Source organism: Rattus norvegicus, chromosome 2 (assembly GCF_021556685.1).
Source record: "Rattus norvegicus strain SHRSP/BbbUtx chromosome 2, alternate assembly SHRSP_T2T, whole genome shotgun sequence".
NCBI lineage: Eukaryota > Metazoa > Chordata > Mammalia > Rodentia > Muridae > Rattus > Rattus norvegicus.
In genome coordinates this window covers 162366180-162380682 of record NC_141535.1, presented here as the reverse complement: position 1 = coordinate 162380682, position 14503 = coordinate 162366180, and the positions used below count along the sequence as shown (strand labels likewise).

General features: G+C 40.8%; 1 protein-coding gene across 3 annotated transcripts in view; it reads right to left on the bottom strand.

Annotated features, from left to right (window-relative positions):
• Positions 1 to 5288: 5288 nt before the first annotated feature.
• Positions 5289 to 14503, bottom strand: part of LOC108350036 (uncharacterized) — a 100183-nt gene continuing 90968 nt past the window's right edge. For 2 of the 3 annotated variants that reach the window (XM_087641635.1, XM_087641632.1), the window contains one exon: positions 5289 to 5630. In XM_087641635.1, the coding sequence (XP_087497761.1) occupies positions 5616 to 5630 (15 nt within the window). In that variant the 3' untranslated portion in view covers positions 5289 to 5615. The remainder of the gene's footprint in view (positions 5631 to 14503) is intronic. The other variant, XM_087641634.1, reaches the window with a different exon arrangement.

Here is a 14503-nt window from a genome sequence, read left to right as displayed (position 1 = left end):
ACAAATTTCAAATTATACTGAAAATCCCAATTTACCAAATGGACATTAATAAATACATGGACAATGACAGAATTATGGAAGACATAGATATTCCCTTCCTCCTGAAGTTGCTTTTGGTCAGAATGTTTAATTCAACAACACAGAGAAATCTGAGGCAATCGGCAGCATCAGTCTCATCATGACAAAATATTAATTATTCTTTCATTCTAATAATTTATTACATCACATTGCTAGGACAGTAACTTCCAATATGATATGCAAACAAATTAGTAATTTATGGTAATTTCCCCTCATTACCATATTTTTCAAACCATGAAGATCACTTCACACAATTTTGGCTCTCAGTAGATATTTATTAAATGTTTCATTCAAATTTTCTGATAGTATATAATAAAGCATTGAATTAGCTTTAATTTTATTTAAAATATTTTATCATAGGCATAATATTGACACACTAGTTTTAACTTAATCCAAAGATATTTAGTAAACAATTCAAGTATTCTAAGAAAATGTATCTATTCCAGAGGTGATTAATTTATGGGTTAAAAATAGGATCAGTAATGCAGACTCCCGATTTAAAGCAGTTCTTCAGATATCTCTGTGTGATTTTTTTCACTCAGCAGTTCACTACTTAACAAAGGCATTCAGTAATCATTTCACACTGATAGAATGAGGAGCACTTCAGGCATATTGATCAATGGGTAAATACTCTTTTGTTAACCTGAAGGCTTGCCTGGATGTTCTATGAGAGTCGGGAAAGCCAGCAGGGTAGCAGTCCAGCACCACTTCTTTAGAGCTCACCATCTGTCTCAGCTACAAGGAACCTCATTTTTCAGAATAGATTACAAACACTTGATCTGAGTGAAAGCATTCAAGGACTATCCTATGATGTTTCTTAGAGCTAACTGCCATCCCTGAGCGCCAAAGAATGGAGTGTTTGACGGATGGTAGAAATCAGTCTAAGCTTTGCTCTCACCTGCTAGAGAAACCCTGAGAGAGGACAAGCATGAGAGGAGTACTGAGTACAGAAACTACAAATATCTACCTTTCAGAGCCTGAGAGGCCCTGGCAAAGCTACAGTAGAGAATTATCAGCGTTTCTCCATTCTGTAGACTAGGAATCTAAGGCCCAGAAAAAAGGGTAATTTATCTAGAGGCAAAGGAAGAAAGAAAGAAAGAAAGAAAGAAAGAAAGAAAGAAAGAAAGAAAGAAAGAAAGAAAGAAAGAAAGAAAGAGAGAGAGAGAAAGAAAGGAAGGAAAGAAAGGAAAGAAAGGAAAGAAAGGAAAGAAAAGAAAGAAAGAAAGAAAGAAAGAAAGAAAGAAAGAAAGAAAGAAAGAGAGGAAAGAAGGAAAGAAAGAAAAGAAAACAAACAAGACCTGAGATGGAAAACTAAGTGTCCTACTAGCCATCTCCTTGTATTTAAAATATGGTATCAAAACATATTACTATAGCCTTGGGAGATAAATATCACATGAGGATTTCTATGTATTTAGAAATATCTAAAAGACAACACACTGAACTCTGATTTCTCTTTGAAAGCATTTTTGGCTGAGATGATCTGTTTTTCCAGAGGTTTTCAAAATAGACAAATGCAAAGATAACACTCTCCGGGCAAATCATTCTTGTACCCCAACTTGAATGTGTATTTATGTATGCAAGCATTTTCGAATGCAGAGAAACCAAAGCAATGCATTACTATTCTTATTAGTGCATTGAAAAAATTTTTACATTTCATTCCTTTAAAAGAGATACTAGTTTCATTGACTAAAATAAAGTGGGACCACTATTTCCATGCTGCACCAGCATCAGAAGTAATGTGGAAAGAGAACAGAAATGAATCAACTTGCTGTGCTCTGTTTTAAATTTCCTTTTGAATATTTTCTGTGAACACAATAATAAGATGCATTACAAATCTTCCTAAGCACACCCTGGGTGGAAGAGGAGGGAATATTTATGTTTTCTTGTTGCTGTTACTAATGGGCATGGTCCAGTATGTTTCACTTGTGTGTGGCCTGGGATTTTTAAACTGATGAGTCTGAATGTGATAAATGTGCATATGACTGACATTGTGGTAAACAACTTGGGCACGTGACACTCATTTTCTGAAATTGCCTTTAGTGAACCAGTTCTTCATTCACCTTTGTATTATATTACTGATTGGGATGAGTTATATTTAAATTTTATTTTTTTAGTTATGTTAGGTGCAGAAAGCCAATGTATAGGATTTTGTTTGTAAAGAGTGGTGGAATAAAGCTCTCTCCTCATATGGGGATTATTTACATTCTCACCTGAGTATTTGTGTTGAACAATAAGTATATCCCACTGCACATGGGGCCAAATTCATGAGATCAGCTATGCTTTCTTTTGAGAGTGCATCACAATCATGGTGGACTATTGACAGCCCCTCAAAAGAGAGGATGCAAAGGGTCATCAGACCCTCACCTGTGTCCACCTCTTGCCGAAATGCTTGGTTTCTGTTAACTAACTTATTAGTGGCCATTGTATGTGCAGAGCAGACTTGGCTCAGTACAGCAGCTTTACTTGAATACACTTCTTCTTTGAACTTATTTTTTTAACTGATTTTTTTTCAGGTAACGTTCATTTAAAAAAAGTTAATTAAAGTTTGTTCTTGTTTGGTGGCTGTATATGTATGGCCCACATGTGGGGCAGGCTCTGAACGGGTGTTCCTTCTGCCTCTGTTCTAAACTTTGCCTCCCTATTTCCCCTTTTAAAGAAGGAGTGAAGCATTCACATTTTGGTCATCCTTCTTAAGTTTCTGTGCATCTAGGGTAATTCGAGCATTTGGGCTAATATCCGCTTATCAATGAGTGCATACCATGTATGTCTTTCTGTGATTGGGTTACCTCACTCAAGATGATATTTTCCAGTTCCATCCATTTGACTATGAATTTTGTAAAGTCATTGTTTTTAATACCTAAGTAGTATTCCATTGTGTAGATGTATCACATTTTCTGTATCCATTCCTCTGTTGAAGGGCATCTGGACTCTTTCCAGCTTCTGGCTATTATAAATAAGGCTGCTATGACATAGTGGAGCATGTGTCTTCAAACTAGATAAGATGGATCAAGCAAAAAGAAGTGCAGGCTGACAGGAGCCGGATGTAGATCTCTCCTGAGAGACACAGCCAGAATACAGCAAATACATAGGCGAATGCCAGCAGTAAACCACTGAAGTGAGAACGGGACCCCCGTTGAAGTGAACGTGATTTTTGGGGGGAGGGTGGTAATGAGGGAAGGTTGGGGATGAGAACACCCATATAGAAGGGGAGGTGGAGGGGCTAGGGGGATGTTGGCCTGGAAACCAGGAAAGGGAATAACAATCGAAATGTAAATAAGAAATAACCAAGTTAATAAAGATAAAAAAAAAGTTTGTTCTTAATGCAGGTGGAGCTTCTTGGACAGAAGTTGGACCATCTAGAAAAGTATAATTTAGCAGTGACTCAGAACTATAAAGGATAGTTACAACCACTAAAAGCACAAGTCAGAGAATCTGTCCTTTGCAATGTTGTGTATCCCAGTGTTTTTGACCTCTAAAATTGTATTCGGTTTTAAAAACATAGAAGCAAATGTCTTTGTGCCTCAAATTGTGTATCTTAATTGCATGTGTACCCCTGATCTTCATCATCTTGTGTGTCAGATTTGTTTCCCTTACTAGACAGTCTGCTTGAATGCCATCTGCTCTGCTTTTACCCTGCCATGAGACTAGACAAGTTTTCATCCCTCCAGTGGCAATTGTTTATAATTATTAGTTATGAGAGCAATAGAAACAGAAATTCTCTTTTGTGATTATTTCCTTTCAGGGATAGTATTTCTTGTGCAGAAACAAAAAATATGGGTGTTTGCTACTATGAAACAAATACTTGAAAGAACCACACCACATCTGTTTAACGCCCTTGAGCTATGACAGATGTCCATATGTTTGTATTTTCACTTGTGAGGCTATCTAGGCTGTGTGAGGATCAGTAGACTCTTAGCTTTTTTTCAGAATACCACATGTCCTAGGATTGGCACACTCTAAAATGATGTTATTTTTTGTTGTTATTGGTTATAAGGTTTTGTTTCTTTCTTTGAATTTGTTTTTTTTTTTTTTAGATAAAAGTCTGGAGCTTACAATATAGCAAGTGTGATGAATTGTTTGTTTATTTTTCAGATAAGTACACATGTAGTGTCTCCTCTGAAATTCTCTCTCCCTGCCTCTCTTCTCAGAGATTAGCCCATAGGCAGCATAATCCACTGTGTTTGTATTAAGACAGTATGCTATGCGGCATAGTGTTTAACAAGAGACTTGTGGCAATGTAACTTTTTAAACCAATATTTAGAATTTACTGTGTTTTATCTGTTTAGGAGGCTGTCGTAAATATTCATGTAGAACTTCTGCTAATGTAACTCAAACAATTTAATTTTTGTTGGGTTTCCATTCCTTACTACTTGACTGACTCTATGAATAACTGTTGCCTTCTATAAGAACCAACATTAAAGAGAAAAATGTTTAAGAACATTTGTTAAGGATTTGGATTATTCTGTTTACATGTAGACAACACAAGTCTGAATTATTATGGGTCCTTGCACGTGCCAGGACTGGTGGACCTGCCTTTACTATAAAGGGAAATCAGGACCATCAGCCACATCAACCTGCCAAACACTAACATCCTTAGGTTGGCCAAACCCAAGGTCCATGCAGAAGTCAACAGAGCTGGAGGTGGCTAATGAAATGTTTGTGATGATGTGTAATTTCTGACTCGGCAACATTCCTTTATGCTTTCTCCAGAAGAGTCCAGACATGTAAGTCTGTGCTTTTCCTCAATCTCCAAGGCCTGTGCATCCCAATATTCTCCTGTGATCATCTGCTCAGCATTTAGTAGCTTGGGAATAGAAGAAACCCTTCTTTCCTAAGAAGGTGCAATAGGTGTACATACATGCACTCTCTCTCTCTCTCTCTCTCTCTCTCACACACACACACACACACACACACACACACACACACATACACACACACACACACACACACACACATACACATCTTCACCAATTATATTTTCCTTTGTTTGGCAATTAACTCTTGACATGCATTTTCTCGAAATACTTAAGAGCATCTCAGAAGCAGGAAATATAATTCTCTTGACAGCTTTTATCACCACACAAGCATTTCTATATTAGTAAAAGCATTTGCACCTTTGTTTCCAAACAATAATATTTCACATATATCTTAAATGCTTATTTACATTTCTTGGCATCATTGATGCTGAAATCGGTCTTCATCAGAACATACCTTATTTAGTTTATTCTCTGCATCTATTTCATGGCATACATCTAATAAGATATGTGCTGACAAAATCATAAATGACAAATACTGATGCCTGAGAAGAGTGTATGTAATGGGAAACATATCATCATTTCACAATGCAATTTGCAAGAATTTGCTGACTGAAAACTTTACTGGCATGCGCTCAGTACATTTAGGCCTCTCTGATCCAAGCAAGTCTTAGCCCCAAAGGTGTAGTTGTGTCATCAAATCTTGTTTTCTTTCTTTCCAAGTTCAACTTCTTGTCACTCAACATGATGCCATCTTGTTCCAGGAGATCCTGAAGCCCATGCTCACAAGGGGAAGCTCTGGCAAATGAAGAAAAGTGAGATAGATTTCAGAAGAGTAAGACCGGAGCATGGGGGATTCCTGAATTGTATGTGAGGCTTCGTCACTTCCTTAAATGGCTCCATTATTTAAAGAGGAAGAAGCTACAAAGTGCCAAACCAATCTCTTAAATTAGTATGCAGCTTTTCCATAATTGCACTTGGTTGTAGGAGGAGTCTTTCAGAGGGGCTGTACTGCACAGGATTAGGGGAATTGGGTCCATATGTGAGAAGGATGTTGTTATCCACAATGGTATGGTACATGTGCTTTGAGGACCACCCATTCGTTTAAATACTCATGCTGTATATTTAGGCTCATAAATTCATTCAATCCACAAGGTAAAGTATGGTGGGGTCCTAATTTCATTTGTCAATTAGGACCTCAGGGAGAGGGGGCAGATGTTGATCAGAAAGAAGTTTAGCATCAATTTGGGCTGCTTTAAATTTATTATGATCTTTTTGGTTTCATTGCTTGTTGGCTGCTGGTTTGTTTTGTTCTTTTGTTTTTAGGCACAATGGTAATGTCACAGTGCCATTTGCCTGAGTTGCATTGTGCTACCTGAATAATGTCATTCAGGCTATTTTTATTTCTTTATTATGGACACAAATTTTGAAAAGCTGGCAGTGAGCAGCTGGAGAGGTAGCTTAGCAGTTAAGAGCAATTACAGTTCTTTAAAGGACCCAGATTCAGTTCCCAGCACCTATAGGTCAGTGCATATCTGTCTATAACTCTAGTTCCAAGGGATCTGACACTGTCTTCTAATCTCCAATGGTAGTAGGCATCCATGTGTTATACATGCTTACTATTAGGCAAAGCATTCTAATACATAAATTAAAATTACTAACTCTCAAACAAATTGATGAATTTGATCTAGTTAAAGGCATATGAGTATCTATAAGGATGATGGTGACTTTAAAATTCAAAACCACTCATTGAAGACTGACATCATTTTAGGGGAGCCCACCAAGGAAAGAAGATGTGACTGGAGTAGCTGGAAGCAGGTCTAGAAAACATGTTCTAAATCTTCACAATAATGTGGAATCAAGTATGTTAAAACCACTTACTTAATGCAGAATTCTAAGAATTTAAGATCAGAGGACAGTTCCTGACCTGTTTCAGTTTAAAAAAATGCGTACTAGGTTTACCAGATTGCTAAGTATCCTCCTATTGTCTACTGGAGAGACCCCCCCCTTGAAAGTTTTCCATATAACATTGACCTTTACTTAGTAAAAATTGACAAAAAACACTTGAAATCAGTGCTTCTTATGACGTGTCCATCCACAACAACAATAAAAAGACAGGAAGGAAGGAAGGGAAAAAGGAAGGAAGGGAGAAAGAAAAGAAAAGAAAAAAGGAAGAAGGGAGTTTTATTCTATAATGAATATTTGGCTAATTGTTTATTAAATATCTATACAACATTTCTTGATCCCTTAGACATATATAAATCTAATTATCTTTCACAACGGCAGTAACAGTGTCCTATTTCTCAGTTTGTTACAGGTGGGAGAACTTTCAAATTATAATTCATTTTCATCTTGTGTTTTTAAATTAAAATTAAAAGCAATATTTTTAAAATGTGTGACCAGTTTCTGAGTTTGCTATCAGGTAGCTCTTTGCATGTGTATCCCACTATTTGTCGTAAATTAAGATTAATCTTTCATTCCAAAGCATTCATTACATTAAATTTTGCTACAATTAGTTGTTACATATTTCTTTTTGAATAGTTTATAGCATTTTTAACATTTAACTGTTATAAAACCTGTGACAGAGTCCAGTACATGGTTGGATAACTTATTCAACTGAAGCAAATTTATGTATAAAAGAAGAAGAGCCAGTAAGATATGTACAGTTTCCAGAGCGAGAAAACAATTAAATTATCAATGATGGTGATATGTGTACTTGAGGCAAGCTTATGGGGTCACATGGACAGCCAAAATCCCATCATTTGAGAAGTGGATTGGGGAACAGGACATCGATATTATTCTTGGCTGGATAGTGAGTTTGAAGGTAGTCCGGCTTATGTGGAAAGTGTAAATATTTTTAAAAGGAAAGGCCCTATTTTGCTTTTTGCAAGAACTAAATCTGCATATAACTTTCAGATGTCTAAAGGAAAAAAATGTGTAGCAGAAAACATTAACTTCAGACAACAAAAAGATTCTTAGAATTGTTACCCAGAATAAATATCTATGCTTTTGGTGTCTGTAATTCTAGGAGAAGGGATGAATTGGATGCCATGAAGTTTATGTCAAGAAAGAGAAGAGAAATGAAATGAGTCATAGATAAGAAGACAACTGAAAGGGTCCCAGGAGGAGGAGGAAAAGTTGCAGGAACCCAGCGGGGACAAAGGTACAGCCAAAAGGGCAGTTGGGACACAGGTTAGCCAGGACTCCCTTTGAATATAGGTCCCTCAGACCTGTGTTACTTTTTTCTTGACCTTTAACTATATCTGTGATATGCAGTATCACAGACTTCCCTAAGACTTGTAATATGGAGAGGAAGAACACACTGTGAAGGTTGATGGAGCACCTTGCAGATTTTAACTGCCTAGGAATCTGCTATTCTCTTGGCCTTTTGACCACTGTGTCATCTAAAGTTCAGCGAGATTAATGAGATTAACACTTGATCAGAACAAGTCACTCAGCAGTGGCAGAGCTAAGCGCAGACCCTTATCTTCTTCATATGACTCCAAATCTTTCCTAAGGGAAACAGAAGACTGTATCATGAAAGAAGCCCAGATCATGAATGGCAGATGAAACTTCTCTGTCACACTTGGTAGGAAAACTCTGAGCTAGAGCCATTTCTGTGCAGAGAGAGATGAATTATTGTCTCCTTAGTTTGTTGTGATGATGGAACAGTAGAGGTGGCTAAGAGCATGACAAAGTTGATTTGGGTGAGAGGTGTGTGTGTGTGTGTGTGTGTGTGTGTGTGTGTGTGTGTAATCCAAGACCTTACCCATTCCAGGCACATACCCTACCACTGAGATTCTCCTATAGCATTTATGGTAAGAACTTTTATCCCAGAAAATAACAACATGTTATTTACATGTTGTATTACTCTATACTCTGAATGCAAGCAAAAATATTTGCTTTCTTTTATAACAGACTATTAGAAATTCATTCTCTTTGACAGCTAAGTCCTTATCTTTTTCAGCCTACCAAGGCTCGCTGTGGAAAAGGGAGCCTAGAGTGAACAAACATTTCTTCATGTTTCCCAGAAAAGGTCACAAAATACTTGACTTTCAGATTTAGCTTGCAAATTTAGAAATATTTAGGTTGCAACAATGGCATTTTGCTGAAATACAACATGCAGTGGGATGCACCTTTGCCTGACATTTCATTCCTGAAGGACAAGTCTCCAGAGTCCGTGTATTCTAAATGACATCATGTCAAGGCAAGGTGCAGCCCCATGGCTGTTCAAGATTTGTCAGAAAGATCCGCTGGATGGAGTCTAGGCCAAGTGAAGTTTAAAAATGCACAGAAGAGCCACAGAAAAGAACTGTGTGTGCCCAAAGGTCAAGAGGCTGGGACAAAATCAGTGGGTGAGCAAGATCTGCTGTCAATAATTAAAACTGATATCTCTAGATTGGATGGAAGTGAACATGGTGCTGTACAGAATGCTTTCTGAACAAGAGAGTAAGAGGGTGTAGCAGAATGACAGACTAGTTATGATGTACCACCTACCACCTCTCCAATACCAGAACAATTGATCAACATGTATCACCCTTGCATAGACAAAAATACTGTAATCTTCTTCCTCCTCGTCCTCCTCCTCCTCGTCGTCCTCCTCCTCCTCGTCGTCCTCCTCCTCCTCATCCTCCTCCTCCTCCTCATCCTCCTCCTCCTCGTCCTCCTCGTCCTCCTCGTCCTCCTCGCCCTCCTCGTCCTCCTCGTCCTCCTCGTCCTCCTCCTCCTCGTCCTCGTCCTCCTCCTCCTCCTCGTCCTCGTCCTCGTCCTCCTCCTCCTCCTCCTCCTCCTCCTCCTCCTCCTCCTCCTCCTCCTCCTCCTCCTCCTCTTCTTCTTCTTCTTCTTCTTCTTCTTCTTCTTCTTCTTCTTCTTCTTCTTCTTCTTCTTCTTCTTCTTCTTCTTCTTCAGACACCCTCTCATGTCTTTCTTTCCAAGTTTGTCTAGTTTCCTTACTAAGAACCTCATGTTTGGCTCCTTCCTATTTCCAGATTACGCAGTCTACCCCAAGTCAATGCAGTGATTATTGAATCCTTACAGGGAAGCTCACACAGTCACTGTGAGGTTGCTGGCACTAGGCAGAGATGTAACGCAGCAGCCAGCTGAAAGCTCACTGGGAACATGAGAGTCCTTGTAAGCAGTGATATCATGGTGGGGAAAAGGAAGGGGAAGTGTGAACAGCTTCACAACAGCTGTCCCAGAACCAGACAACTCTGTCCCTGCATTTGCCTGCCTTCCCTGGCTGGCAGCTGTCTCTCGCTGTTCATGTCCGTGTCCACGGCTTGTTAGAAACTACCTTGTGTGAAACCCCACCCCACTAGGGTCCCTGGGACACAGTTCTGAAAGGTTCCTTGGATACAGGACAAGATGAGCATGTATGTGTTGGAAAAGGTGTTGCCTGAGCCAAGGACGATGTCTACCTCACCCATATTTCAGCCATGACCTTTGTGTCGAAGAACTCTACTGTCTGTGTCTGCAATCTGAAGCATAGAGCCGCATTGTCAGTTTCCTGATGAGACAGAAAATAACTTGCTCCCAACATGGAAGCCAGACCTGCTATGGTAAACAAAACAAAGCAAACAAACAAAACAAAACACCCACTCCCCAAAAGCCAAACCCAAACTAAAACACCGTGATTGTTTTTTTTTTTTTAAATTCTTTGTCTAAAGTCTGGCTTTTTCCACTATATCTAGAATCCTCAGCTGAAGGTATTGGGTATCTTTTTACTACTCTGCCAAGTTTTAGATTTTTTATTGGATATTTTTCTATTTACATTTAAAATATTATCCCTATTCCCAGTTTCCCCCTATTCCATTTCCCCCTTCTATAAGGGTGTTCCCGTCCCAACCACTCCCTTCCCACATTCCCTTACACTTCGGGGAAGGGGGTGTCCAGCCTTGGAAGGACCAAGGGCTTCTCCTCCCATTGGTGTCCAACAAGGCCATCCTCTGCTCCATATGCACCTGCAACCATGGGTCTGTCCATGTGCAGTCTTTAGGTACTGGTTTAGTCCCTGGGAGTTCTGGTTGATTGGTGTTTTTCTTATGGGGTTGCAAACCCCTTCAGCTACTTCAAACCTTTCTCTAACTCCTCCAGTGTGGACCCCGTTCTCAGTTCAATGGTTTACTGCTAGCATTCATGTCTGTATTTGTCATGCTCTGGCAGAGCCTCTCAGGAGACATCCACATCAGGCTCCTGTCAGCATGAATTTCTTGGCATCAGCAATATTGTCTGGATTTGGTGGCTGTATGTATATGGGCTAGATCCCCAGGTGGGGCAGGCTCTGGATGGCCATTACTTCAGTGTCTGGTTAGCACTTTGTCTTTATATCTCCTCCTATGAATATTTTTGTTCCCCCTTTTAAGAAGGAGTAAATCATCCGCACTTTGGTCATCCTTCTTCTTGAGTTTCATGTGGTCTGTGGATTGTATCTTGGGTAATTCAAGCTTTTGGGCTAATATGCACTTATCAGAGAGTGCGTACCATGTGTGATTTTCTGTGATTGGGTTAGCTTACCAAGGATGATATTTTCTAGTTCCATCCATTTGCCTATGAATTTCATGAAGACATTGTTTTTTGATAGCTGAGTAATATTCCATTGTGTAGATGTACCATACTTTCTGTATCCATTCCTCTGTTGAAGGGCATCTGGGTTCTTTCCAGCTTCTGGCTATTATAATAAGGCTGCTATGAACATAGTGGAGCATGTGTCCTTGTTATATGTTGGAGCATCATTTGGGTATATGCGCAGGAGAGGTATAGTTGAGTCCTCGGGTAATACTATGTCCAATTTTCTGAGGAATCTTAAGACCGATTTCCAGATTGATTTGGAGTTTATTGGCTCTCCCTTAAGCTCACCTTAGAAATGGCTGAGAAAACACACATAGGTTCTTAAAGATAGGCCATTTTGATTCTCCACCAACACAGGAACCATCGGTGACTAACCACTTACTTTAGTTTCATTTCTTACTGAGTTTTTTCTGGATAAGTGGTTTCTCAGACTGGAAAACCCTCATGCCCTCATCAGTGGTTCTCACGGGGCCTGACTACACTTCACAAAAAGTACCTGTCACCATCTCTTGGTTTTCACATAACCTTGTTTTTCTGTTAAGTCTGTTTATAATATTATTTATTTGTTCTTTGAAATGTGTGAGGATAATGCATCTTGATCTTCTCTACCGACCTCCAACCCACCTTCCAGTCATCACTCATTGCCTCTCCCTCATCTCTCCCTGTCATCCTCACATCTGCCTTGGGATTTTTAATTAATCGATTGGTTTGTTTTTATCCCACACAGTTGAGGCTGCCCTGTACCTGTATGTCTGTGGAATCATTTGAGGGCTTGGGGTGGGGGGCGTCTCATCTCATTCACCACTGCCAACTGAAACACTTATGGAGAAAACCTTGCCTCTCTTCATCATCTCTGCCGGGCTCCTAAAAAAAATTCATTTTCTGTCCACAAGCAGCCATCACCTGCCAATAGCTGACGGTGAGCCACTCCTCCATCCATGCTAGAATGTTAACAGACTTGATGCTGTACAGGTCTCGTTCAATGAGTTCATGAATGCAAGGGTCCTGTCCGGTCAAGAAGACACTCGTGTGTGTAAGTCTGATACAGAACTCAATGGCTGGGAAGTTCACAGCATGGCTTCTTCCCTTTTCTGTTCCCCATCCTCTGTTTTCCATCACATGTGATCAAACTTGCCTTCTATCTTTATTTACCTGTCTTCAGTCTTTCCAGATGCATGTAGGATTATGTGCCTCTTCCCATCCATCTTTTAACTATGAAGGTTAGATTGCAATGCCAGCTTAATACATATTTAAGTCTCAGATGTACAGTTTTAGTGTCCTAATTCCAAGGTTTGTTTGGTGGTTCCATTGCTCCAAATCAATTTTTACACATAGATTTTCATAGGCAAGAGAAAGAAAGTGAACTTGTGCTTGGAACTTAGACATGGAGCTAAAAGGAGCTTACCCCAGTGCTGGAGACCAGACTTCCAAGGTCAATGAGCCATAGACGTGATTCTGTGAGCCAATTGAGACAGTTGCATTTGTGCTTATTAAAACCCCATAAGAACAACAATACCAACCAACCAGAGCTCCCTGGGACTAAACCACCCTCCAAAGACTATGTATGGACTGACCCATGGCTCCAATTATATATGTAGCAGAGGATGGCCTTGTTGGATACCAAAGGAAGGAGAAGCTCTTGGTCCTGCCAAGGTTGGACACCCAATGTAGGGGAATGTCTGGTGGCGGGGGGAGTGAATGGGGAGGGCAACACCCTTATAGAAAAAGGGGAAGGGGGAGGAATAGGGGGCTTATGGACAGGAAACCCGGAAAAGGAATGACATTTGAAATGTAAATAAAAAATATCCAATTAAAAACAAGTGTTTTGTGCACTGAAGCTCCCGGAAACGGCGGCACAGGTCTTCCTGGTTGCTGCCGCTGCAGAGAGCCCGTGGGCAGCACCCCACGAGTGAACTTGAGCCCCGGGACCACAGGTAAGACCAACTTTTCTGCTGCAAGAAAGCTGCCTGATGAGCTTGGGACACACGGAAGCAGAATTCCTCTAGGACCGGGCACGTTCTGTGTTTACCAGAAGTCCCACACCCGCGGATCCCGGCCCGCAGCAGCTCTCTGCTCCCAGACCCCGTGAGAGAGAGAGACCTCACCGCCTGGTCAGGTGGGCACTCCTGAGGCTGCAGAGCGGAAGAGACCACCAACACTGCCCACCCCTGCCCACATCCCTGGCCCAAGAGGAAACTGTATAAGGCCTCTGGGCTCCCGTGGGGGAGGGCCCAGGAGCGGCAGGACCCCTGCCTGAGACACCACCTGAACCTGAAGGAAACAGACCGGATAAACAGTTCTCTGCACCCAAATCCCATGGGGGGGAGAGCTAAACCTTCAGAGAGGCAGACAAGCCTGGGAAACCAGAAGAGACTGCTCTCTGCACACACATCTCGTACGCCAGAGGAAAAAGCCAAAGACCATCTGGAACCCTGGTGTACTGAAGCTCCCGGAAACGGCGGCACAGGTCTTCCTGGTTGCTGCCACTACAGAGAGCCCGTGGGCAGCACCCCACTAGCGAAATTGAGCCTCGGGACCACAGGTAAGACCAACTTTTCTGCTGCAAGAAAGCTGCCTGGTGAACTCAAGACACAGGCCCACAGGAAAAACTGAAGACCTGTAGAGAGGAAAAACTACACGCCCGAAAGCAGAACACTCTGTCCCCATAACTGACTGAAAGAGAGGAAAACAGGTCTACAGCACTCCTGACACACAGGCTTATAGGACAGTCTAGCCACTGTCAGAAATAGCAGAACAAAGTAACACTAGAGATAATCTGATGGCAAGAGGCAAGCGCAGGAACCCAAGCAACAGAAACCAAGACTACATGGCACCATCGGAGCCCAATTCTCCCATCAAAACAAACATGGAATATCCAAACACACCAGAAAAGCAAGATCTAGTTTCAAAATCATTTTTGATCATGATGCTGGAGGACTTCAAGAAAGACGTGAAGAACTCCCTTAGAGAACAAGTAGAAGCCTACAGAGAGGAATCGCAAAAATGCCTGAAAGAATTCCAGGAAAACATAAATAAACAAGTAGAAGCCCATAGAGAGGAGACACAAAAATCCCTGAAAGAATTCCAGGAAAACATAAATAGAC